Source organism: Rutilus rutilus (assembly GCF_951802725.1).
Source record: "Rutilus rutilus genome assembly, chromosome: 1".
In the NCBI taxonomy this organism is placed as follows: Eukaryota; Metazoa; Chordata; class Actinopteri; order Cypriniformes; family Leuciscidae; genus Rutilus; species Rutilus rutilus.
The window spans coordinates 9,550,357-9,578,017 of record NC_140209.1 but is presented as its reverse complement, the minus strand read 5'-3'; the positions used below and the strand labels follow the sequence as shown (position 1 = coordinate 9,578,017).

The 27,661-nt window shown below is 39.4% G+C and overlaps 1 protein-coding gene across 1 annotated transcript; it reads right to left on the bottom strand.

The window, feature by feature from the left end:
- Window positions 1-271: 271 nt before the first annotated feature.
- On the bottom strand, window positions 272-8,786 carry LOC311306834 (uncharacterized protein). Its single transcript, XM_084435418.1, has 5 exons — window positions 8,724-8,786; window positions 7,766-7,959; window positions 3,646-3,741; window positions 3,418-3,557; window positions 272-3,053 (listed from the first exon to the last, which is right to left on the bottom strand). The coding sequence occupies exons 4-5, from the start codon at window positions 3,473-3,475 to the stop codon at window positions 1,792-1,794; spliced, it is 1,320 nt and encodes a 439-aa protein (XP_084291544.1). The 5' UTR covers window positions 3,476-3,557; window positions 3,646-3,741; window positions 7,766-7,959; window positions 8,724-8,786; the 3' UTR covers window positions 272-1,791.
- Window positions 8,787-27,661: the final 18,875 nt, after the last annotated feature.

The following is a 27,661-nucleotide window of genomic DNA, read 5'->3' as shown; positions in this document are numbered from 1 at the left end:
TTAATCGGTGACCTTCATATATAAAGTATGTATGTTACTAACCACATTCATAACCTAGTTAAAAAGAGTGTTTTAATCTCTTTTAATACAGATTTCACAAGATGAGAATATTTGTTTTTTATATAAATTACCTCATTTAAAAGAAGATAATTCAAGCTTCATGCCTGTGTGTCTGTATGCCTGTTTGACTGAGTATTCGCTGAGTTACAGTTCATTTTCGGACGCGTTTCAGAATGGTCTTTACTGACAGAGAGAAGGCAGAACTCGCATCATGTTTATTTTTCTTTATTTGGCAAAAAGCACAACACTTTGTTTTTATTGTGAGTATACACAAAAATAATACACATTTAACAGAATCGATTGATGTATGAAACTTGCTTGTAATATCAAAGTCCACAGAGCAAAATGAATTTCTTTTGAACTGAACTGAAAAAAAGCGAGCCTATCGCGCCGGCGCGATTGTCGACCCCAGGGGGATAACAAGGTAACTTAGATCAGCAGTTTAAGACATTAATTTTGTAAGCACATAACACAAGTTAACACAAGAATTTATTGATTATTCTAACACAGACTAAAACTAATATCTAACACACACGCGCACACACGAGTTGCAGAAAGGAAGAGAGTGAGGAAAGAGTGAGTTTAAGAGTAAGATGATGAAATCCCAAGATTCTATGCACTTAATCACGTGCTGGCGAATGAATGAAAGTCTTTGTTGAAGCTGGCTTTGCAGAAGAAACGTGGGCCGAAATCTTGTCACAAAACTTAACTTAGAACTGAGACTCACAACGGAAAATAAGAAACTAAGAAAAGAAAGGAAATTGAGACGAGAGTAGTTAGATGGCTTGAATGAAGTTGTTGAACCCGTTCTTCTGATCTTGATTTGGGTTCTTTGTCTCTGCGCTTCTACATGGTTACTGTCTTTCTGTTCTCTTCTCCCTTCGCGCACCTTTTCAACCTTGTTGAAAATTCTTTCACAGAGGGAGCGCGCAAACTTTGTTCGGGTCTCAGATTTTTAAACTCACATGTTTGTCCAGCATCCTAAGAGAACTGACCAATTAAGACACTGGCTTAATTTAGGAGGTGGCGTTCTCTTCATCTCTTATCATAAATCAAGCTTATCTGTGCTCTCCTTACTCTCTAAGCTCTAGCAGAGAGGAAAGAGGCCACAGTTTAGACATTATTACTATTATAAGAATACAGAACATTTCACACAAATTTCACGCAAGCCATCTTTTGAATTAAGAACATACGATCGTAGCGATAGGAAGCACGACACACTTTCATTCAAGCATCTAATAGTTACAACAATTACATGAATTATATGGGATCTAAGCATATTAGACATGCACACATATTGTAAAAACAACTGAATTATGTAGTTGCATGATGTTTGATTATAAGTCCATCGACAATTGTTCTGGGATAATTTGATGTATTTTTGTGAGTCAAAGTCTCAGTCTCTTTGGTTGGAAGTGATTTCAACACTGGGTCATTCATAGGTCTCCTTAAGGAGACTGGGGTCTGCTTTGTGTCTGTGTGGAGTCCAGCAGCTTCTCTGCTGTTATCTTGATCGAGCACAGAGATTTAGCCATCTCTGAACCAATCAGTCTTTGGAACCAATCTAACATTGACACGTTCTTCCTTTAGTTGGGCTCATCTCTTTGAAGCCCGCATGGCCATAAAGTTCTTAGCTGGGGGTTTTCGTTGGTTAGCGTAGACTGGCTGGCGCCTGGTTTTATGGCTCTGGATTGGTGATTTAAGTTCTGGAATGTTGAGTCCTGTGTGGAGTTATGTTTGAACAAAACACCTGGAAGCTTCATTTGTGTTTGATTCGCACTCAGTCGTTACACTAGTGTGGATCCTCTCATGTGATTTCAGATGTGATGAGTTACTGAATCTCTTGTCACAGTGTGAACACTTGTAAGGATTTTCTCCAGTGTGAATTCTCTGGTGCAGTTTTAAACTGCCCGCTGTAGTAAAAGTCTTCTCACACTCAAAGCACATGTACTCTCTCACACCAGTGTGAGTTTTCTCATGTTTATGTAAATATTGCCGCTGTGAAAAACTCTTTCCACACACAGAACATGAATGCGGCTTCTCCTTCGTATGAACTCTCAGGTGTGTCTTCAGGTTTGATGCACAGACAAATGTTTTGCCACACTGATCACATGAGAACGGCTTCTCTCCGGTGTGGATCCTCATGTGTCCTTTAAGGTGTGAAGATCGACTGAAATCTTTCCCACATTTATCACACTTAAACGGTTTCTCTCCAGTGTGAACTCTCATGTGTATATTCAGTGTACTTTTAACAGCAAAACTCTGTCCACACTGATCACATGTGTACGGTTTCCCTCCAGTGTGGATCCTCTCATGTGATCTCAGAGCTGATGACACACTGAATCTCTTGTCACAGTGTGAACACATGTAGGGTTTTTCTCCAGTGTGGATCCTCTGGTGCAGTTTTAAACTGCCCGCTGTAGTAAAAGTCTTCTCACACTCAAAGCACATGTACTCTCTCACACCAGTGTGAGTTTTCTCATGTCTATGTAAAGTTGGCAGCAGTGAAAAACTCTTTCCACACACAGAACATGAATGCGGCTTCTCCTTCGTATGAACTGTCAAGTGTTTCTTCAGCTCTGATACACAGATAAATGTTTTGCCACATTGATCACATGAGAACGGCTTCTCTCCAGTGTGGATCCTCATGTGAAGATTAAGGGATGATGATCGACTGAAATCTTTCCCACATTTATCACACTTAAACGGTTTCTCTCCAGTGTGAACTCTCATGTGAACATCAAGACCATATTTGCTTGTGAAACTCTTTCCACACTGAGTGCAGGTGAAAGATTTCTTGTCTCTTCTTTTCTTTAAAAATGTCTTAGGTTTTTCTCCAGGTTTGACATGATGTTCCTCCTCCACTTCACTCAGTTCTTCAATCTCCTCCTCCACTTCACTCAGTTCTTCTCTCTCCTCCTCCACTTCACTCAGTTCTTCTCTCTCCTCCTTCACTTCACTCAGTTCTTCACTCTCCTTCTCTTCCATCAGGTCTGACATGAAAGAAAAATGTATTAAATAATATTCAGTACATCAAAATAATACACTGAAAGAAATACAAATTGAAAGGACATGAAAGTGAGCCTTAAAGTAATAGTAGAAAGTAGACAACTGTTTTAAATATTATGATAATTTGCTGCCTTTTTATAAATTGATTATTTATCAGTTAAAATAGTATGTTGATAATCAATATAAAAATTTCTCAAACCTCCCTTTACTGACCATTTGTTGAAGAAAACCCAAAACATTCTGTACCGTTTCATAGTTGAACTGTTTATCTAAATGTGATGAAGTGCTTGAATGTTTCTAACATGAATGTTCCTCAGCATCATGAATGAATGAAGAATAAACACCAACCTCTTTGTTCTTCAGGATCTTCAGTGTGTTTCATTCTGCAGGGTTCTGGATCACTCATGTTCTCACTGTCCTCTTTAATAAACTCAGTCTTTGCAGATTTCAGCTCTTCCTGATGCTCTGATGCTCGTCTTCACTTGTAGCTGATGGGAATTTACAGCATTTATTGGAGAATTGATGTGTGAGGAGCTTCACTGACCATGTGACTGATGTGTGAGGAGCTTCACTGACCATGTGACTGATGTGGGAGGAGCTTCACTGACCATGTGACTGATGTGGGAGGAGCTTCGATGATGATGCAATTGGTGTGGGAGGAGCTTCACTGATCTGCCCAAAATCAAAAATATATCAGTTACTGAGTTTGTTTTTATACTAACTGACACTTGAAAATTTCCTTGAACGAGGGATATTTTTCTTCCAATTATTTTTAAAACATTATCGAATCTGAATCCAGGGACAAATCCCATTGTTGCCATATTTTGACACCAACTTTGAGACTGATATTTATTTTACTAAAAACGTTTTGAATTATTAATGGCCGTTCACACTACTTTTCCTTGCACTGACTTCCATTCATACGCATGTGAAAGTGGGACACCAGAAACACAAGCTCAAGTGAATAACCCTGTGAGAAATAACAATCCATTCATTATTTGTATTGCTAATCCTAACATTATTCTGTTTCTTCATTAAAATACAGGTATCTAGAAATAAATAAAAGAATATAACTAATTTAAATTCTTCCAAATATGAATAATGGTTAGAAAAACAGTTAAACATCATAAACACAGAAATAAATGTACATATAATAGCCAGCAAATCCCCTCAGTCTGCTGACACCAATGAAATGAGCTTTAAGTGTCAATTTACAGGAGATCTGAAGACATCAGCATAATAAATGAGGTGAAAACAGGAACTATTGTCATGAAATAAAGAGTGTTTTCAGCAGATCTGTTAATATTGATGAGCCTCAGACTATCAACACTCATTCAACAAGCCATTCAGGATCATCAGCAGATCATCTCACTTTATTCTGAGTGTTTGCTGTTAGAAACACATTATTTGAGTCAGGATACATGATAAAAGCCTGTTAAACTGCTCCACTGAAAGACAATACTCTTATTTCTTAAACTATAACATGGATAAAACATCAATAACACAAAACAATGACACTCATCTTCCTCAACCACTACAGATTACAGCAGCATAATGTCCAAATCAATCTAAATATATAGTTTGATCTTATAATAACTACATTAATCACTACACAGTAAATTTGAAATCCGGAAATCAACACCAATGTACATAATTTCAACACTTTAAAAGTGTAAATATGGGAACAACCCTCTAAGTATTAGTTTGACACTTTCAAGAGGGTTGCCTCTCGCAACACTGACGACACAGAGTTACAACATGAACACCAAGAGAGTGAAATATGAACACCTATTCTGCATTACCTACTTTAAAGAACTGTAAAATACACTGACAAATCATGTAATCTGAAAAAATGAATTCACTTTGAAATAAACACATCACTTTATATTACTCTTAAAAACTTTATTTCAAAACAATCCAGAAATTTAAATTGTAGGCTAACCTTAGTCTGGGATCATAAAAGTGGTTTTCTCAATTAAAATAATAACATTTTATATGCGCAGAAACTGAAAATGATCAGATAAAGATCACCACAAAGCACTATTGTTCCAAGAGTAAAACACTATTCATATTTATTAGTATTGATTTAATGTCTCACATGGCTTATCATAGGCTCAATGTAAAACATTTAGCAGTATCTTTTCCTTTAATAAAGCATTTCTATGCATTTAAAATTAGTTTAATATTATATATCTATTAAAATTGCAGCTTAATAACATTTAGATTTTTAAATCATTTTAATCAAACACTGGTGAAATAATTAATTACATTTACATTTATATAGCGCTTTTCTAGGTAGGCCTACTCAAAGCGCTTTTACATGAAACAACCACTTATGTCTGTAATGGTGACTTGATAGCTAGGACTGTAGCTAGGTGAGTATAGGTGACCACTGGTGCATCGGTAAGAATGCAATCGAATACTCTATGCTCTTCAATTGATTTATTGACAGCCAGCAGATGATTATCTGTCTTCGTGAGTATATAGTATGATGCAATAAGTAAAGCTAGTAAATGGTAGCCTGATTAGTACAACTTTCCCTTCAAGTAACTTTAGCTGCTTATATAACCAAATAATATACCAGATAACACACATTAGCTAATAACTATACAATGTCAGGTGAGTCCACACATAAACACACTAGTAGTGTAACACTATACTAGGTATTAGCATAATGCTAGCGAAATTTATGCTAACATACTGCATTACAACTGAGTATCCCAGAATAGACAACACTCATAAAAAACCTAAGGCACCAAAATACACATACAGTGCTATGCATAAGTTTAGACACCCATACTAAAGTTGACTAAAAAGAGGAATAAAAAAATCATCTTTTGGAAACTGAACTTAATGCCTTAATTTAAAAAATTAGGAAAAATCCAACCTTTAAGGACACCAATTTTCTTTGTGAATGAATAATGTATCGTAAATAAATAAATGTTCTTCCTTAAAATACAGGGTGCATAAGTGTGTGTACACCCCTATGTTAAATTCCCATAGAGGCAGGCAGATTTTTATTTTTAAAGGCCAGTTACTTCATGGATCCAGGATACTATGCATCCTGATAAAGTTCCCTTGGCCTTTGGAATTAAAATAGCCGCACATCATCACATAGCCTTCACCATACCTAGAGATTGGCATGGAGTACTTTCCATAAGATCATCTCTCAATGCAAATCAAACTAGCTATTAGGCTAACTGAAATAAAACCATGCCAATCTCTAGGTATGATGAAGGCTATGTGATGATGTGCGGCTATTTTAATTCCAAAGGCCAAGGGAACTTTATCAGGATGCATAGTATCCTAAAAATTTATTAAAAAAAACACTTAAAAATAAAAATCTGCCTGCCTCTATGGGAATTTAACATAGGGGTGTACACACTTATGCACCATGTATTTTAAGGAAGAACATTTATTTATTTACGTTACACTATTCATTCACAAAGAAAATTGGTGTCCTAAAAGGTTGGATTTTTCCTAATTTTTTAAATTAAGGCATTAAGTTCAATTAAGTTTTTTTATTCCTCTCTTTAGTCAATTTTAGCATGGGTGTATTCACTTATGCATTGCACTGTATATCTATAAAGACAGAATAAGAAAGTCTCTATGTGCTTTTCAATAAAAAGGAAAGGTCAATGAAAATTTTAGAATAAAGATTGCTGAGAAGGAGATAGATGAGGTACATGAAGTAAAATTTCTATGGGTTGCTTTAGATTCTCATCTTAAGTTTGATAGACATGTAAAGAGACTGTGCAGAACTGTCAAGAAGACTAATTTAAACTGCTTCCCATTAATAAGACTATAGATACTCATTAAGGCAGTTTATGCATTCTCTGATATTTACTCATCCACCATATTGCATTACTGTTTGGATTCAGGCCAATCAAACAACAATTACACCCGTTAGGTCATTATATAAACAGGCATTAAAAGTAATGGACCAGAAACCTGTAAGATGGCACCATTGCCTCATTCTAAGGAAGCATAATGTTTAGAGTTTTGACAATTTTGTAAATTATTCATTTCTAAACCTACTTTTTAAGTGTGTGAACAACCTTGCACCAGAAATATTCTGTCAACTAGTAGTGAAACAAAAGAGCGGAATAAGAACTAGAGGCACAATAAGTGGAAACTGTACAGCCGCAAAACGTAGAACAACATTTGGTCAGACATCATTTTCAGTAAGAGGCAAACTGTGGAAAACATTAACAGAGCTCAAGGTTTTTAATGCACATTTAAAGCAATGGCTGAAACTGAAACAATTGTGTGAACACTGACTGTACAGGATACAACACAACGCATACAAACATAAAGTTTCGTGTTTTTGTATTGTTAAATGTGTCTAGATTTCTACATCTATTTAAGCCCATATCTTATTGCATGTATAGGATGTATTTGTTGTATGTAGCCTATTTTAATAGATATAATCTTTTAAATTCAATACTCTGTAATTTCTGTTTTAATTTTACAAGCCTAACCAGGGACAGGGTTTGCAAATTAGTCATGACTATAAACCTGTATGCATGGCATCTACTTTGTATTCTTTATAAATCAATGTTCAATGCATTTGTCCCTGTTAAATAAACAATAAATAAATAGTGTAACTGTTTAAATCTAAATGTGATGAAGTGCTTGAATGTTTCTAACATGAATGTTCTTCAGCATCATGAATGAATGAAGAATAAACACCAACCTCTTTGTTCTTCAGGATCTTCAGTGTGTTTCATTCTGCAGGGTTCTGGATCACTCATGTTCTCTCTGTCCTCTTTAATAAACTCAGTCTTTGCAGATTTCAGCTCTTCCTGATGCTCGTCTTCACTTGTTTTCCAGCATTTATTGGAGAATTGCAGTGGGAGGAGCTTCACTGATGACGAATTTACAGGAGATCTAATAAATGAGGTGAAAACAGGAACTATTGTCATGAAATAAAGAGTGTTTTCAGCAGATCTGTTAATATTGATGAGCCTCAGACTATCAACACTCATTCAACAAGCCATTCAGGATCATCAGCAGATCATCTCACTTTATTCTCAGTGTTTGCTGTTAGAAACACATTATTGGAGTCAGGATACATGATAAAAGCCTGTTAAACTGCTCTACAGATAAATAATTACAGAAGCATAAGATGTACATTTGAATAGTTACATTTTATGACAATCATGAAGTACTTAAATTGTTAAAATATTAAAATATACATTTTGTGTGCGCTGAAACTGATCATAAAACGTTTAAAAATAAAGAGCATCACAAAGCAATATTGTTCAAAGAGTAAAGCGCTATTCATTTATAATATTAACATTTAAGAGTTGATTTAATGTCTCACGTGGCTCATTATAGGCTCAACGTAAAGTCACATCAATTCCCCTCACAGATCTCAAACTTTACCTCTTAACTCTTGACATTCAGTAACAGATCTCACTCCAAACATCGAGACAATCACACAAACGAACACAAACTCGCTCAGGTCTGAATGAACTCAACATATTCTCCTCATGCTCGCTGCTGCTGCACTAAATGTTTATTTCAGAAGGAAGACGCCAGAAAAGACGCACAAGTATCGCTGTGATCGATGAAAACAATACAGAAATGAGCCTGTCGCTTAATCAAACTGTATAAAGTGTGTGTGGTGGTTGTGTAAATAAGAGAAATACCGTGAACTGCTCTCCTCACTTCAGAAGACTCGACGCTGAAACTTTTCTTTTTCTTCTTCTGGTGTTTAATGGCGGATTGGCAGACCAACATAAATGGTGCATTTCAGCCACCTACTGATCTGGAGTGTTGAGTATACTTGGCTTTGGAAGAAAAAAAATTCTATTTATTATTCCTGTTTTATTTAGATATTTAAATATTAATTCATGAATTCTTGATTGTCTTGACCCATTTCCTAACAATACTTTTATTGAAATTGTATCAACTCCCATCCATCGTAACTCTTGACTTAACTGTTGTCTCTCCCTTTCATATGCAGCACTTTCTAAAAGAATATGCTGCACTGTTTCTAAATCCTCACAATTATCACAGTTTCCTGTATCATGCTTCCCTATTTTATAAAGACTATAATTTAATGCAGTGTGACCAATTCTTAACCTTGTAATAATGACATCTTTATTCCTATTTCCATATCTTGTCCTCTCATTTCCAACCCGTTCCTGAATTTGATAAATATGGGATGATTATAGTATCAAAATGATTAACACGTGCAAGCACACTTATAAATTAACTTGATACATGTTGCAGAAATGTTTTATCCATGCCTTTCAACTTGCGTGTGCAAAATTCAAAATTGAATGAATGTGAAGCAATTTGTACAAATAGAGACATTTTTGTGAATACAAATGTTTTCCTTTGTATTAGTGTATCATAATTTGCACATGCAACACAGAAGATGTGCATGTGTGGATCAGGTGGCACGTGTGCATTCATTGACGTCTTTTCTGAGTCGATCTCATTTGATTAATTTGGATTTTGAGACTTTCTTTTCGAGGTTTTTAAGCATTTCACAACCCACACACAAACAACTACAAATGAATAGGCATGGTGCTAATTATTAATGTGTGCACAACTACCCATCTATTTGACAAATTCACAAATGTGCGTCACTACATTTAAACTAATACAATACAACTGTACAATACAACGTGCAAAATCCAAAATCACATTAATGTGCAGCATTTTGTACAAATAGAGACATAGTTGTTAATACAAAACCTCAATTTTTTATTAATGTAGGCCAGAATTTGTGCATGTGTAACCCACCCAATTAATTGAGGCTGTGTTCCTATGTATTTTTCATGTATGATTTTTTTTTGTTTATTTTGATTTTATATTTTTCCTTGCCTAATGCATGAAATGTTCAGACATCTTTTATTTATTTTTATTTATTTTTATTAATTTGTTTTCGCTGATTGACGAAAGTAATAAAGAATTGCGTCGATGGGTGCTGACGTCACATACGCGCCAGCTCATTGAAGAGAGAGATGTGAGCCACATGTGTGGCTATCCTTAATCTAAACCATCGTTGTCAATATTTTCCTAAATGGATGTCTGAACTGTTTTATTGCATTAGGTAAGTCACAATTGTTTCATATTTTCATAAATAATGTTTAATTTGGTGTTTGTTCATATAAGAACATGTGGATGGTTAGTGCTGTTCGTAATCGAGTATAAAGTGTGCCATAGAACACATGTAAAATGTTTATGCTGTAGAAGTATACTTGTTAAAACTTGTTTGCACATTTGTGTAATGGGAATAGTGTTTTGAGTTGAAAAGTTATGACTGTTAAATGCATTTCGTGATGGGTGCTGACGTCACATACGCGCCAGCTCATTGAAGAGAGAGATGTGAGCCACATGTGTGGCTATCCTTAATCTAAACCATCGTTGTCAATATTTTCCTAAATGGATGTCTGAACTGTTTTATTGCATTAGTGTGGATTGTTTCAACGCTCCGTGATCGTGTTGGATTCGCGCAGTGCGGGAGAACCGCGCTGGCCTGGATTCCACTGTGGAGGAATTGCGTCATCTGGGACTCTGCCTTCACGAGGAAAAAAGAAAGATTCGTTCATCGTTCATTCCTGCAAAGATTGTAGTAGGCATTCACATGCAAACGAACTGAACTGAGCCACTTTCACGCGAACTGAGTCACTTCCACTTTCACACGAACTGAGGCAATTACATTCACACGAACTGAACTGAGTCAATTGCATTGAACTCGGACTTCAGTGTACACTGATTGATTCTTTGTTTATTTCTTCTATTTTATTTTATTTTTATTTTTTTTATTATTATTTTTTTATTGTCATTGTTGAATGATATATTTTGTTTTCAAATGGGGATTCGTAAAAAAGGGGAAAAAAGTATTCTCATGTGATATGTGCAAAGTGATACGTACGCATTGAATTCAAGTTTAAGAAAAGATTTCAGAGAATACAGTTACTGTTAAGTGAATTGATTGTTTCATTCATTCATTCATTCATTTCATTCAATTCAATTTATTATTATTCATTAATTGATTCTATTTCATATTTTATTTTATTCACTGGTTTTTTTGTTTTATTTGTCCAGTTAGTACGGTAGACAACCATTTAAACAAGTGCAGACACACATTTCAGATTATTAAATAATTTTGTTAATGCAAGGTGTGAGACCCCGAACCCGGGACTCCAAATATTAATATAAGTTGTGATTTATTTGTATTTGGTGAGCTCAGACCCGGTAGATATTTTTCCTCCTTTTCTTTTTCTGGTGTTAAATTCTACTAAGGGGTTACATCCAAGAATAGAGAGAGAAAAATTTGGCGCCCAACGTGGGGCTGCGCTTGTTTGACAGAATCGTGTTTTAGTCCTAACTGTTCTGAATATTTTATAAAGAATTTTTTTTCAATTTCATTTTTTTCTCATTTCTCTCACAATGGACTTGTGCAAGCAGCATAATTTTGATCCTGAAAGATCTGTAATACTTACAAAAGTAGATCCAAATACTACTCTCATGGAAGTGAGGAGATGTTTCGATCATCTTGATGAGGTGAAGAAAATAGAGTGGTTAGGTGACAGATTCTCAGGAGAGCTTCTTTGTGAATTTCAGGAGGTTACAACCCCTTTAATAGCCGAAGAAGAATATTTGAATGCAGATGGCCAAAATGTATGGGGTGTTTTGCCATTAGAGGGTAGACAGATCGAAGATATGCAGCCTCACTCTAGCTCTCCAACACCAACACAGAGAGAATATGCAGGTCAAACCTTGGATGATATGGCTGATCAGCTGTTGGTGCAAATAGAGAGTTTAGCACAACTTCACTGTGTAAATGTAAATGATCTAAGCCAGCAGGTTGCGACTAAGCTTGCACACAAAGCTGATGGTGCTGATAGGGGCCCTTCCACTTCCACCCCTGCTCCAAGAAAGTTTGGTAATGTAATGCCAGCATCGACGCCTACTGTAGTCGCCAATACGGCCCCAAAAGTGTCTTTTGCGATTCGAGCTGATTCACCTCCTGTGGAGAGGAACGCAACGCATGAAACTCCTATCACTTTCACAATACCACAGGACGTACAGCGTGTAGTGGTGGAACATGTGGTGAAACATGACTCAGATTACCAGGGACATGTTCCCTCACTCCCCAAGTTAAGAATGTTTTCCGGCCATTGCCCCAAGCCTAATGGGGAAGTTGATTTCATCACGTGGAAATTGTATGCTAGGCAGTTACTCTCAGACACTTCTCTGATGGAGAGGCATAAGAGAAGGCACATTTTGGATAGTCTCCTTCCACCTGCTCTTAATGTTGCCCTAGGAGTAGGTACAAATGCGCCACCAGAAACGTACGCACGGGAGCTAGAGAAAGCTTATGGTAGTGTCACTGGTGGAGATGAGCTGTACATCCAGTTTATAGAAACGCACCAAAATCGAGGTGAGAAGCCCTCCGATTATTTGAGGCGACTCCATTCCCTGATGCAGGAGGTGGTTGAAAAGAGGGGAGTGGTTGGCAAACATTCTGATTCTTTGCTTCTCAAGCAGTTCATCAGAGGGTGCTGGGATGAAGTCCTGATAACACAATTGCGTCTTAAAGATTTGCTATCAGATTCTGTACAGCCTGACTTGAACTATTCCAGCTTGCTTTTCAAACTGAGGTCTTTTGAGCATGAGAAACAGCTTAAAGAGAAACGTATGAATCTCCATTTATGCATGCCTCCTGTAAGAGCGCAGAGCCAAGTGCATATTACCGATGATCAGGGATTTGCAGCGAACACTGAGAAAGCACAAGCCAATCGGGCATTGACAGAACGCATTAAAGAGCTTGAAGCTGAGGTGGCTAAAGCAAAAGCACAGAAGCCAGCTTCAGTGAAGAAACTGCCATATGATCAACACCAGTCAATTGTGCCTAACAAGAAAATGGGCAAAGAAGGGAAGCCATCACGCCCTGTGCCTCAAACTCAAGCTAAGTCACTGGCCTTGAGTGGGTTTTGTTATCGCTGTGGTGAGGATTCTCATTATTTGCAACAGTGCACTAATCCAGTGAATGCAGCCTTGGTGCAGAAAAAGTTAGTGCAGAGACATGAGCAAAGGAGCTTTCCAAATAAAGTGACAACACCCACTGCTCATTTAAACATGGAGTAGCCTCTGTTGTGGAACGAACAGAGGCTGGAGTTGTAAAAGGTTCCATAGAAAAGTTAAACCAGGTTCCTAGGGGCTTAGTTGGAGAACCTTGGGAAAGTAAGGTTTGGGTGGACGGAATTGAGTGTGGTTGTCTAATCGACACTGGGTCACAGGTGACTTGTGTAGCTGAATCTTTCTACAAGCAGTATTTACAACATAGGGGTATTACTCCCATGGTAGAACTACTCCGGGTTGAGGGGGCTGCAGGGCAATTAGTCCCTTATCTTGGATACATTGAAATAGATGTGCAATTTCCCAAGTCTGCTTGTGGGACAGATGCAGTGGTTGCTGTACTAGCGCTGGTCTGTCCAGATCAGACCTACAATGCTCGTTTGCCCTTGTTAGTGGGTACAAATGTTCTCCGTCAGCTTGTACAAGATTGTAATGTGCTGCAGGGAAAAGAATACCTACTGCAAATGCCCATTAGCACAAACTGGATGGCTGCTTATCGTAATTGTGATGATACTTCGACACCTTGTAAAGGGGCACAGTGCCTCACTCCCGTTAGACTGTCGGGCAAGAAATCTGTAACGATCAGTAAAGGGGAAAAGTGTGAAGTGACTGGGGTGTATCGAGCTAAAGATTGTGGCCAGAGCAAGACAATGATCATTGACGAACCACTGATGCACCACATTCCAGGTGGCTTAGTCGTGGAATGTAAGTTGATACAAGCTGAGGCTAGAGCTCGAAATAAAGTCAAAGTAGTCATTCGAAACGTTTCAGATCACAGTGTAACCTTGCAGCCAAAGGGAGTGCTTGCTGAGTGTTCAGTGGTGGACTGGATAAAGTCTGTGCCTATTTTTGATAACACTAGTGCTTCACAAACTACCACTTCCCTGATAGCAAGTCTCATGGTAAAGGCAGATGATCCTGTGGTTCTAGATTTTGAGGGCTCCCCCATTTCTGAGGAGCTCAAAGCTCACATAGTTGAAAGAATAAATTGTGAGGCATCAAGTGCATTTGCCCAGCACGATCTAGATGTGGGACGAGTGTCAGGCGTGGCACATAGAATAGAGCTAATTGAGCATGTTCCTTTCAAAGAGCGCACTCGTCGTGTCTCTCCAGCTGATTTTGAGGACTTGAGGAAGCACTTGTTAGATTTGCTTGCTAGTGAGATTATAGAAGAATCTAATAGTCCATACGCTTCACCAGTTGTACTGGTGAGGAAGAAAAACGGTGACTTGAGAATGGTGGTTGACTACCGCAAATTAAATAAGTTGACAAAGGGAGATGCATATCCTCTTCCCAGGATCGAGGAGACCTTTACATTGCTGTCAGGTTCAAAGTGGTTCACGGTCCTAGATTTAAAAAGTGGATATTACCAGTTAGAGGTTGAAGAGGGTGATCGTCCCAAAACTGCGTTCACTACGCCGTTTGGAAACTGGCAATTTCGGCGTTTACCACAAGGGCTGACGAATTCTCCAGCAACTTTTCAGAGAACCATGGAGAAAGTCATGGCTGGTTTGAATTTGCAGGAGGTTATAGCTTTTCTTGATGACTTGATCATTTTCTCTGACACACTTGAACAACATGAGGCTAGGCTCATGAAGGTACTCCAACGTATCTCCGCTTTTGGGCTGAAGTTAGCACCTTCCAAGTGTAAATTTTTTCAAACTTCCGTCAAATATCTAGGGCATGTTATTTCCGCTCAGGGTATACACCCTGACCCAGACAAGATTTCTGCTCTAACAGAATGGCCCATCCCAAAGACTGTTAGAGATCTAAGGTCATTCCTAGGCTTTGCTGGGTATTACCGGCGATTTGTTGAAAGCTACTCCCAGATAGTTAAGCCTCTGAATGCGTTATTACAGGGTGAATTTTCTACTAGAGGGCGGTCAATATCATCTTACCGCGTTAGGAGTAAAGCGCAATCCCTAGCTGGGAAATGGGATGATGAGTGTCAAGTTGCTTTTGACACTATCATTCAAAAGCTTACAACTGCGCCTGTTCTAGGTTTTGCGGACTGGAAGTTACCGTACATTCTACACACGGACGCCAGCGTCACTGGCGTAGGCGCTGCTTTATATCAAGTTCAAGATGGAAAGACAAGAGTGATAGCCTATGCCAGTCGCGGTCTTTCTAAGAGTGAGAAAAACTACCCAGTGCACAAGTTAGAGTACTTAGCACTTAAATGGGCTGTGTGTGAAAAATTTCACGATTTCTTGTATGGCACAAAGTTTACCGTGTTAACAGACAACAATCCATTAGTGTATGTGCTCACTACGGCTAGATTGGATGCGGCTGGCCATAGGTGGCTCGCGGCTTTGTCTATGTATGATTTTGATATTAAGTACAGAGCGGGAAAAACTAATGTTGACGCAGACGGGCTGTCACGTCGTCCTCAAAAACCACTTGATGCGGAGGCCATACAGATAGATGAACGAGTAGCAAACTTGATAAGCAGAGCAGAATGTGCAGCAACTGAGTTTGAAAACATTGAGCATCAAGCAATCAAAACTGTGTGTTTGCGACATTTGGTGTGTTGTGAGACGCATGTCGTACAGCCGTGTGAGGAGGGAGACCTGCTGGAAGGCAGAGTCATCCCAAATCCCGCTGTCGAGATGCTTCTTTGTAATGATGATGTGGTTCCTGACGATTTGATAGAACCTGAGCACTGGCCTGGACAAACTACTTTACCAAGTATGACTCCCACAGATTGGTTCGAGTTACAGAGAGAGGATACAGCCATCAGAAGAGTAATTGACCTTGTGGTGTCTGGGGAAACTTTAACTCATTCAGATAGGCTCAAAGAATCCAAAGAAGTTAGTTTAATGCTGAGGGAGAGGCCCAGACTAAACTTAGTAGATGGCGTGCTGTATCGTATGGTCTCTGATCACTATGGGCAACAATACAGGCAGCTGGTGGTTCCCCCGAGTTTCAGAGATAGAGCTCTTGAAGGAGTTCATGACGAAACGGGGCACATGGGGTATGAAAGGACTCTGGAGCTCGCAAGAGGCAGATTTTATTGGCCTAAAATGGCAGAATATGTGGAGAGAAAGTGCAGGACTTGTGAGAGGTGCGTCAAGAGAAAGGCTCGTGCACAAAGAGCTGCAGAGCTAGTGAACATCAAAGCTTATTCTCCCTTGGAATTAGTCTGTATTGACTATCTTTCATTAGAGCCGGATTCAAATGACACCCGCAACATATTAGTCATTACTGATTTTTTTACTAAGTTTTCTTGGGCATTTCCCACTAAAGATCAAACAGCCAAAACTGTGGCTTCGGTGTTGTGGGAAAATTTGATTTGCAGTTTTGGTTTTCCTAAGAGAATACATAGTGATCAGGGGGCTAATTTTGAGTCTGAGCTTGTGAAGGAGTTGTGCACACTAGCTGGAGTTAAGTCACGCACTACACCTTATCACCCGCGGGGAAACCCAGTAGAAAGATTTAATCGAACCCTACTGGATTTACTGGGAACCCTGAGTGATAAAAAGAAAGAACATTGGAGAAAATATGTCCGTCCTGTAGTGCATGCATACAATTGCACTAGGAATGATTCGACTGGTGAGACTCCTTTCTTTCTGATGTTCGGACGCCAACCTCGTCTCCCAATCGACCTTTGTTTCGGGATTAACCCAAAGGGGCATAATTCCAAAACTCATACTAATTATGTCAGCGAGTTGAAACGAAGGCTGAAGTACGCTTATCAATTGGCTGTTCAAAATGCGGAAAAGAGGCAATTGATGAATAAGGCTAGATGGGATAAGAAAGTGACTGCTGCTACAGTAGAAGTTGGCGATCGTGTTCTTGTAAGAAATGTTAACATCCGGAGAAAGCACAAGATCGCAGATCGTTGGGAATCCACCATCTATGTGGTGGTAAAGCAGCCTAATGCAGAGATCCCAGTGTATGTCATTCAACCTGAGAATTGCGAAGGCCCTGAGCGTGTCCTGCACAGAGATCTTTTACTCCCATGTGGGTTTCTTCCTACCAGTCCTGATGAGATTGATGAGGCTCCGGCTGTCGAAGGAGTAGTTACACGCAGGAGGCGTAAACGTGAGTTAGAAGGGGACATGGAGGCTGAATGTTGTGATGAGAATGTGGAAACTGAAGGTCCCAATGTGTCTCTGAATCCCTATGCCCCAGAGTTTCAGTTGGGGACAGCCTTGCGAGAAGTCTCTGAATCTTTTGTGTCTCCCAGTTTATTAAATGAGCAAGGAGAAGTCTCTGAATCTTTTGTGTCTCCCAGTTTATTGAATGAGCAAGGAGAAGTATCTGAATCTTTTGTGTCTCACAGTTTGTTGAATGAGCACGAAGTTGAGATGCACCAAGGTGATTGGCAAGGCACTGAATCTGTTGAGGACGACGTGGAAGAGGGCCATGAGAATGTAATCCAACAAGATGTCTCATCCTTAGTGGATGATGTTAATGAGGTGTCAGTACATCCCGATGAGTTGAGTGCTGAAGGGAAACTTGATTCTCATGTTGAGTTAAGGAGGTCCCAAAGAGAGAAAAGACCCCCAAGTAAATTGAAAGATTTTGTATGGAAAGCACAATGTGGGATGCAGAGTGCACATGTAGAGCCCAAACCTAATTATTTTAGTCAAGTACTTGAAATGATGCAACAACAAATGAGAGTGCAACAAACTCAAAGCGAATTGTTGTTTAGCCTTGTGGATCATGTACCAAATTAAGTATCTGATGAGGACATCAGAGTTTCAGCAGGGGAGGATGTAACCCACCCAATTAATTGAGGCTGTGTTCCTATGTATTTTTCATGTATGATTTTTTTTTGTTTATTTTGATTTTATATTTTTCCTTGCCTAATGCATGAAATGTTCAGACATCTTTTATTTATTTTTATTTATTTTTATTAATTTGTTTTCGCTGATTGACGAAAGTAATAAAGAATTGCGTCGATGGGTGCTGACGTCACATACGCGCCAGCTCATTGAAGAGAGAGATGTGAGCCACATGTGTGGCTATCCTTAATCTAAACCATCGTTGTCAATATTTTCCTAAATGGATGTCTGAACTGTTTTATTGCATTAGGTAAGTCACAATTGTTTCATATTTTCATAAATAATGTTTAATTTGGTGTTTGTTCATATAAGAACATGTGGATGGTTAGTGCTGTTCGTAATCGAGTATAAAGTGTGCCATAGAACACATGTAAAATGTTTATGCTGTAGAAGTATACTTGTTAAAACTTGTTTGCACATTTGTGTAATGGGAATAGTGTTTTGAGTTGAAAAGTTATGACTGTTAAATGCATTTCGTGATGGGTGCTGACGTCACATACGCGCCAGCTCATTGAAGAGAGAGATGTGAGCCACATGTGTGGCTATCCTTAATCTAAACCATCGTTGTCAATATTTTCCTAAATGGATGTCTGAACTGTTTTATTGCATTAGTGTGGATTGTTTCAACGCTCCGTGATCGTGTTGGATTCGCGCAGTGCGGGAGAACCGCGCTGGCCTGGATTCCACTGTGGAGGAATTGCGTCATCTGGGACTCTGCCTTCACGAGGAAAAAAGAAAGATTCGTTCATCGTTCATTCCTGCAAAGATTGTAGTAGGCATTCACATGCAAACGAACTGAACTGAGCCACTTTCACGCGAACTGAGTCACTTCCACTTTCACACGAACTGAGGCAATTACATTCACACGAACTGAACTGAGTCAATTACAATTCACACGAACTGAACTGAGTCAATTGCATTGAACTCGGACTTCAGTGTACACTGATTGATTCTTTGTTTATTTCTTCTATTTTATTTTATTTTTATTTTTTTTATTATTATTTTTTTATTGTCATTGTTGAATGATATATTTTGTTTTCAAATGGGGATTCGTAAAAAAGGGAAAAAAAGTATTCTCATGTGATATGTGCAAAGTGATACGTACGCATTGAATTCAAGTTTAAGAAAAGATTTCAGAGAATACAGTTACTGTTAAGTGAATTGATTGTTTCATTCATTCATTCATTCATTTCATTCAATTCAATTTATTATTATTCATTAATTGATTCTATTTCATATTTTATTTTATTCACTGGTTTTTTTGTTTTATTTGTCCAGTTAGTACGGTAGACAACCATTTAAACAAGTGCAGACACACATTTCAGATTATTAAATAATTTTGTTAATGCAAGGTGTGAGACCCCGAACCCGGGACTCCAAATATTAATATAAGTTGTGATTTATTTGTATTTGGTGAGCTCAGACCCGGTAGATATTTTTCCTCCTTTTCTTTTTCTGGTGTTAAATTCTACTAAGGGGTTACACATGCAACAAGTAAGATGTGTATTTGTGGACGAGGTGACACGCGTGCATTCATTGACTCGTTTCTGAGCCGATCCTATTTGATTCATTTGGATTTTTGGACATTTTGAGACTTTCATTTCGCAGGTTGAGGAAGATGAGGAAGAACGCTTGAGGAAGAATGAGGAAGAACGCTTGATTTCTCTGCCGTTGTCTGTTTTAGCGGAATACTGCCATCTAGTGGTAGCAGGTTTTCTCAGACAGCTGTGTGTGTGGATCATGCAAGGCGAAACCTTATGTCCCTGTAGCGTTAATAGAGTGATTCTGACTGGTCAATTTAGCTCAAAGGGATTATTAATTAATTTATAGGGAATTCGAAAGAATCACTTATTACAACCGAGCAAATGACTCGTTCGCGGTTCATTTGAACTGGCTGTAATTCTTCAACGGATATAAATATCCAAACTATAGTGAAACACTATAGTTAACAAGGTAACTTAGATCAGCAGTTTAAGACATTAATTATGTAAGCACATAACACAAGTAACACTTCTCTTTAAAAATACAAGACTTTATTGATTATTCTAACACAGACTAAAACTAATATCTAACACAAACACACGCGCACACACACGAGTTGCAGAAAGGAAGAGAGTGAGGAAAGAGTGAGTTTAAGAGTGAGATGATGAAATCCCAAGATTCTATGCACTTATAAGACATAACCTGAACGAACCATCAATCATTAATTTAACCCTTCTTAGGCGGGTTATTAAATCAATACAATACACCAGTTCAGCTTTTGGTCTGGAGGTTACTTGTGTTGTGTTGCGTAGGGATTCCCTTTTGTCGGCGTTCGTTGGTTGATGTCCTCGTGCTTGAACAGATGTCTGGGGCGGCCAATCACGTGGTGTGCTGGCGAATGAATGAAAGTCTTTGTTGAAGCTGGCTTTGCAGAAGAAACGTGGGCCGAAATCTTGTCACAAAACTTAACTTAGAACTGAGACTCACAACGGAAAATAAGAAACTAAGAAAAGAAAGTAAATTGAGACGAGAGTAGTTAGATGGCTTGAATGAAGCTGTTGAACCCGTTCTTCTGATCTTGATTTGGGTTCTTTGTCTCTGCGCTTCTACATGGTTACTGTCTTTCTGTTCTCTTCTCCCTTCGCGCACCTTTTCAACCTTGTTGAAAATTCTTTCACCGAGAGAGCGCGCAAACTTTGTTCAGGTCTAAGATTTTTAAACTCACATGTTTGTCCAGCATCCTAAGAGAACTGACCAATTAAGACACTGGCTTAATTTAGGAGGTGGCGTTCTCTTCATCTCTTATCATAAATCAAGCTTATCTGTGCTCTCCTTACTCTCTAAGCTCTAGCAGAGAGGAAAGAGGCCACAGTTTAGACATTATTACTATTATAAGAATACGGAACATTTCACACAGATTTCACTCAAGCCATCTTTTGAATTAAGAACATACGATCGTAGCGATAGGAAGCACGACACACTTTCATTCAAGCATCTAATAGTTACAACAATTACATGAATTATATGGGATCTAAGCATATTAGACATGCACACATATTGTAAAAACAACAGAATTATGTAGTTGCATGATGTTTGATTATAAGTCCATCGACAATTGTTCTGGGATAATTTGATGTATTTTTGTGAGTCAAAGTCTCAGTCTCTTTGGTTGGAAGTGATTTCAACACTGGGTCATTCATAGGTCTCCTTAAGGAGACTGGGGTCTGCTTTGTGTCTGTGTGGAGTCCAGCAGCTTCTCTGCTGTTATCTTGATCGAGCACAGAGATTTAGCCATCTCTGAACCAATCAGTCTTTGGAACCAATCTAACATTGACACGTTCTTCCTTTAGTTGGGCTCATCTCTTTGAAGCCCGCATGGCCATAAAGTTCTTAGCTGGGGGTTTTCGTTGGTTAGCGTAGACTGGCTGGCGCCTGGTTTTATGGCTCTGGATTGGTGATTTAAGTTCTGGAATGTTGAGTCCTGTGTGGAGTTATGTTTGAACAAAACACCTGGAAGCTTCATTTGTGTTTGATTCGCACTCAGTCGTTACACTAGTGTGGATCCTCTCATGTGATTTCAGATGTGATGAGTTACTGAATCTCTTGTCACAGTGTGAACACTTGTAAGGTTTTTCTCCAGTGTGGATCCTCTCATGTGTTTTCAGATTTGCTGACTGATTGAATCTCTTGTCACAGTGTGAACACTTGTAAGGTTTTTCTCCAGTGTGAATTCTCTGGTGCTGTTTTAAACTGCCCGCTGTAGTAAAAGTCTTCTCACACTCAAAGCACATGTACTCTCTCAAACCAGTGTGAGTTTTCTCATGTCTATGTAAATATTGCAGCAGTGAAAAACTCTTTCCACACACAGAACATGAATGCGGCTTCTCCTTCGTATGAACTGTCTGGTGTTTCTTCAGGTGTGATGCACAGACAAATGTTTTGCCACATTGATCACACGAGAACGGCTTCACTCCGGTGTGGATCCTCATGTGTTCTTTAAGGTGTGAAGATCGACTGAAATCTTTCCCACATTTATCACACTTAAACTGTTTCTCTCCAGTGTGAACTCTCATGTGTATATTCAGTGTACTTTTAACAGCAAAACTCTGTCCACACTGATCACACGTGTACGGTTTCCCTCCAGTGTGGATCCTCTCATGTGTTTTCAGATTTGCTGGCTGACTGAATCTCTTGTCACAGTGTGAACACTTGTAAAGTTTTTCTCCAGTGTGAATTCTCTGGTGCAGTTTTAAACTGCCCGCTGTAGTAAAAGTCTTCTCACACTCAAAGCACATGTACTCTCTCACACCAGTGTGTGTTTTCTCGTGTCTATGTAAAGTTTGACGCAGTGAAAAACTCTTTCCACACACAGAACATGAATGTGGCTTCTCCTTCGTATGAACTGTCAAGTGTTTCTTCAGCTCTGATACACAGATAAATGTTTTCCCGCACTGATCACATGAGAACGGCTTCTCTCCGGTGTGGATCATCATGTGTAATTTAAGGGATGATGATCGACTGAAATCTTTCCCACATTTATCACACTTAAACGGTTTCTCTCCAGTGTGAACTCTCATGTGTAGCTTCAGTGTACTTTTAACAGCAAATCTCTTTCCACACTGATCACATGAGAACGGCTTCTCTCCGGTGTGGATCATCATGTGAACATCAAGACCATATTTGCTTGTGAAACTCTTTCCACACTGAGTGCAGGTGAAAGATTTCTTGGCTCTTCTTTTCTTTAAAAATGTCTTTTTAGTCTTTGAACGACTCAAAGGTTTTTCTCCAGGTTGGACATGATGTTCGTCCTTCACTTCACTCAATTCTTCACTCTCCTCCTCCTCTTCACTCAGTTCTTCTCTCTCCTCCTCCTCTTCACTCAGTTCTTCACTCTCCTCCACTTCTCTCAGTTCTTCACTCTCCTCCTCCTCTTCACTCAGTTCTTCTCTCTCCTCCTCCACTTCACTCAGTTCTTCTCTCTCCTCGCTCTCTTCCATCAGGTCTGACATGAAATAAAAATGTATTAAATAAAATTCAGTACATCAAAATAATACACTGAAAGAAATATAAATTGAAAGGACATGAAAGTGAGCCCTAAAGTAATAGTAGAAAGTAGACAACTGTTTTAAATATGATAATTTGCTGCCTTTTTTTATAAATTGATTATTTATCAGTTAAAATAGTATGTTGATAATCAATATAAAAATTTCTCAAACCTCCCTTTACTGACCATTTGTTGAGGAAACCAAGAACATTCTGAACCGTTTCATAGTTAAACTGTTTACCTAAATGTGATGAAGTGCTTGAATGTTTCTAACATGAATGTTCTTCCGCATCATGAATGAATGAAGAATAAACACCAACCTCTTTGTTCTTCAGGATCTTCAGTGTGTTTCATTCTGCAGGGTTCTGGATCACTCATGTTCTCACTGTCCTCTTTAATAAACTCAGTCTTTGCAGATTTCAGCTCTTCCTGATGCTCGTCTTCACTTGTAGCTGATGGGAATTTAGAGCATTTATTGGAGAATTGCAGTGGGAGGAGCTTCACTGATGACAAATTTACAGGATATCTAATAAATGAGGTGAAAACAGGAACTATTGTCATGAAATAAAGAGTGTTTTCAGCAGATCTGTTAATATTGATGAGCCTCAGACTATCAACACTCATTCAACAAGCCATTCAGGATCATCAGCAGATCATCTCACTTTATTCTGAGTGTTTGCTGTTAGAAACACATTATTTGAGTCAGGATACATGATAAAAGCCTGTTAAACTGCTCTACAGATAAATAATTACAGAAGCATAATATGTACATTTGAATAGTTACATTTTATGACAATCACGAAGTACTTAAATTGTTAAATATTACATTTTATGTGCGCTGAAACTGATCATAAAACGTTTAAAAATAAAGAGCATCACAAAGTAATATTGTTCAAAGAGTAAAGCGCTATTCATTTATAATATTAACATTTAAGAGTTGATTTAATGTCTCACGTGGCTCATTATAGGCTCAACGTAAAGTAAGAGATCAATTCACATCAATTCCTCTCACAGATCTCAAACTTTAACTCTCGACTCGACATTCAGTAACAGTTCTCACACCAAACATCGAGACAATCACACAAACGAACTCAACATCGCTCAGGTCTGAATGAACTCAACATATTCTCCTCATGCTCGCTGCTGCTGCACTAAATGTTTATTTCAGAAGGAAGACGCCAGAAAAGACGCAAAAGTATCGCTGTGATCGATGAAAACAATACAGAAATGAGTCTGTCGCTTAATCAAACTGTATAAAGTGTGTGTGATGGTTGTGTAAATGTGAGAAATACCGTGAACTGCTCTCCTCACACAAGACTCGACGCTGAAACTTTTCTTTTTCTTCTTCTGGTGTTTAATGGCGGATTGGCAGACCAACATAAATGGTGCATTTCAGCCACCTACTGATCTGGAGTGTGGAGTATACTTGGCTTTGGAAGAAAAAAATAAAATAAATTCTATTTATTATTCCTGTTTTATTTAGATATTTAAAGGGGTCATATAATGGTACATGCACTTTTACAAGTTGATTGCACTGAAATGTCTGTTGGCAGTGCCTGTACACAACCATCCTATCATGATAAAAATCCATCCAGTGGTTTTGTTTTAATCTCCTTATATGTTTGACCATCTCTGAAATCAAGCCGTTCGATATTGTGACGTCATAAGATCGTACGCCCCTCCCGCTATTGTGATTGACAGCCGTGTTTCAACACAAGACCCACCCTGAGCAAGCTGTGACAGCCGTCGTCATAGTAGTCCGCCATTGTTGATATGCTGGAGTAGAATGGCGTCTAAGCGATTGTGGTGTTCTGTTCTTAGATGTAATAAGGAACACAGCAGTCATTTGGATGTTCCTAAATCCGAGCCATTGAAGAAGCAGTGGCTGAGTTTTGTTTTTGAAGAGATATGCCCAAAGGATTGACGCGGGGATTCCCTCACGGGGATTCCCCACGATAGTCTGCGCTTTCATGTTTGCGCGAATCATTTCACACCAGACAGCTTCACAAACGAGAAAAAACGGATCGGTACCAACGTGTTCCTGCTGAACCTCCAGAAGATGTGAGTGTAATGTTTTATTAACCTTTATATTAGTATTTATATTAATCTTTGTGAAATTTGCAAACCTTGCTGCAGGCTTCACGATGAATGCGTCTAAGGTTTACACTCAGGGTACATTACGGCATGTTTTCTATGTACGACGTTCTCAATATAATTCATAATCCCACGTTTATAACGAATAACACGTGGTTATTGTGTTAGATACGGTCAGAGAATGTCTAATACGGTGTACCCACAGAACAGAGGGGCGGGGTGAGCAAAGCTCATTATCATTTAAAGACACATGCACTGAAACGGCGTGCTGAAAACAGAGCTGTTTTTGACCAGGTAAAATTAGTGTTTTCTTACAATACTAATGAGAATTTTTAATTAAAGTATATTACAAACTTTTAATTTAGACCCTAAAGAATCATATTAGCTTGTACAAAAATGGCATTATATGACCCCTTTAAATATTAATTCATGAATTCTTGATTGTCTTGACCCATTTCCTAACAATACTTATATTGAAATTGTATCAACTCCCATCCATCGTAACTCTTGACTTAACTGTTGTCTCTCCCTTTCATATGCAGCACATTCTAAAAGAATACTAATAATAATGATAATAATGATAATTCATAACTATATAAAATGGCTCTGTATTCCATTGCTTTGTTCTGTCACTGGCAGGTGAATGTGTGTGTTGTGCTGTGTGTGTGTATTTGGGTGTGGTTGTTTTTGTATACATTTTTTTTAACTTTACATTCTATATTTATTGTGTGTTAATAATTTGAACTTTAACCTTATTGGATGGGTTGGCTGTAGAACTGAATTGCCCCCTTGGGGACTAATAAAGATATCGATACTTGGTTACTCACGTAACCTCGGTTCTCTCTAGAGAGGGAACGAGTATTGCGTAAGGAACTTACGCTACGGGAAAAGTCATCTTTTCTCGAGATACTGAAGCCAAAAAATTATCCTTAATTTTTCATAATTTGTCAACGCAGTGCAGCAGGCGGCACAGCAGAGCTAGAGAGAACCGAGGTTACGTGAGTAACCAAGTATCGTTCTCTTACGAGAGGTTCTCTCGTATTGCGTAAGGAACTTACGCTACGGGAACCCTTTGTCAACGCCGTGCGGGCCATGCATCCACACACAACTCCAGGGGGAGGGGACCCGGGGAGTGAAGAGTGGGGAGAGGGGTGGCCAGCAATGCGGGCCAACACATGTACATAAGCACCCATAGGGAGAAACAGAGCGGCGCAGCCGGTCTGTATATAAGAGCTTTCCCTGAAAGTGCGGCTTGACCAGAAGAGTCAAATCTAATATCCAGCCTGCGAAGAGCAGGGCATGAACATGATTTTAGACTGCAAGAAGTTTAGCCTGCAGGGCGGGAACTTCCAGGTTATAAAACCTAACAAATGTAGACGGGGAGGCCCAGCCAGCAGCCGTACAAATGTCATAAATGGAAATCCCACTGGACCATGCCCACGATGAGGCAACGCCTCTGGTGGAATGAGCCCGTATGCCCAGAGGGCACTGCAGGTCTTTGGACGCGTATGCTGTCGCGATAGCATCCACTATCCATCTGGATAACGTCTGTTTCGAGGCGGCGAGACCCTTGGTGCGCCCACCAAACGAAACAAAGAGCTGCTCTGAGAGCCTGAAGGCTGCAGAGCGCGTAATATAAAGCCTTAACGCCCTGACAGGGCAAAGGAGGTTATTATCGACCTCGCTGGCTGCCGGCGGCAGGGCTGAGAGGGAGATAACCTGTGCTCTGAAAGGAGTACCCAACACTTTAGGGACATAGCCATGTCTGGGTTTGAGAATGACTAACGAGTCGTTAGGTCCAAACTCGAGACACGACGCGCTAACTGATAGCGCATGTAAGTCACCCACGTTTTGAAAGTGAGGTATTTGAGACCCACAGAGTCTAGCGGCTCGAAAGGAAAAGCTTTAAGGGCCTCCAGGACCAAAGACAGATCCCATATCGGAACCGAAGGTGGCCGCGGAGGGTTCAGCCTCCTGGCGCCTCGCAGGAAACGGGTAACGAGTTTGTTTCTTCCAAGTGCGCGGCCGCGCGCCGAGTCGGCGAATGAAGCAATCGCCGCAACATATACCTTGAGTGTGGAGGGGGACCTGCCCGCGTCCAAGAGCTCTTGGAGGAAGTTCAGAACCTGTGGAACCTCACAGGACTGAGAGTTCAAACTCTTCCCTGTACACCATTTATTAAACACTGACCATTTAGACGCATAGAGCCGCCTCGTTGAGGGGGCTCTGGACTGCGAGATCGTGTTAACTACCCCTTCTGGCAGATCAACGAATATTCGTTGATTACCCATGCATGCAGAGACCAGTGCTCTGGATGGGGATGCAGAATTGACCCTCGGGCTTGAGAGAGAAGGTCTCTCCTCACCGGAATCGGCCACGGGGCTGTGTCTGACATGTTCACCAGCTCCGGGAACCAGGGTTGGTTCTCCCAGTGCGGGGCTATGAGGAGCACTGCGTAGCGTGTTTCCCTGATCTTCGCTAATACCTGAGGCAGCATTGAGATCGGGGGGAAAGCGTACAACGGGACACTGGGCCAAGCCTGGGCCAGTGCGTCCTCGCTCTTCGAAAATAACCTTTT

Bases quoted from the DNA above. Each gene is read 5' to 3' on its own strand.
- LOC311306834 (XM_084435418.1), bottom strand. From the start codon at position 3,475: ATGAGTGATCCAGAACCCTGCAGAATGAAACACACTGAAGATCCTGAA. The intron at 3,054-3,417 runs GTTGGTGTTTAT...CTTTCATGTCAG, and splicing joins AGATCCTGAAGAACAAAGAG to ACCTGATGGAAGAGAAGGAG.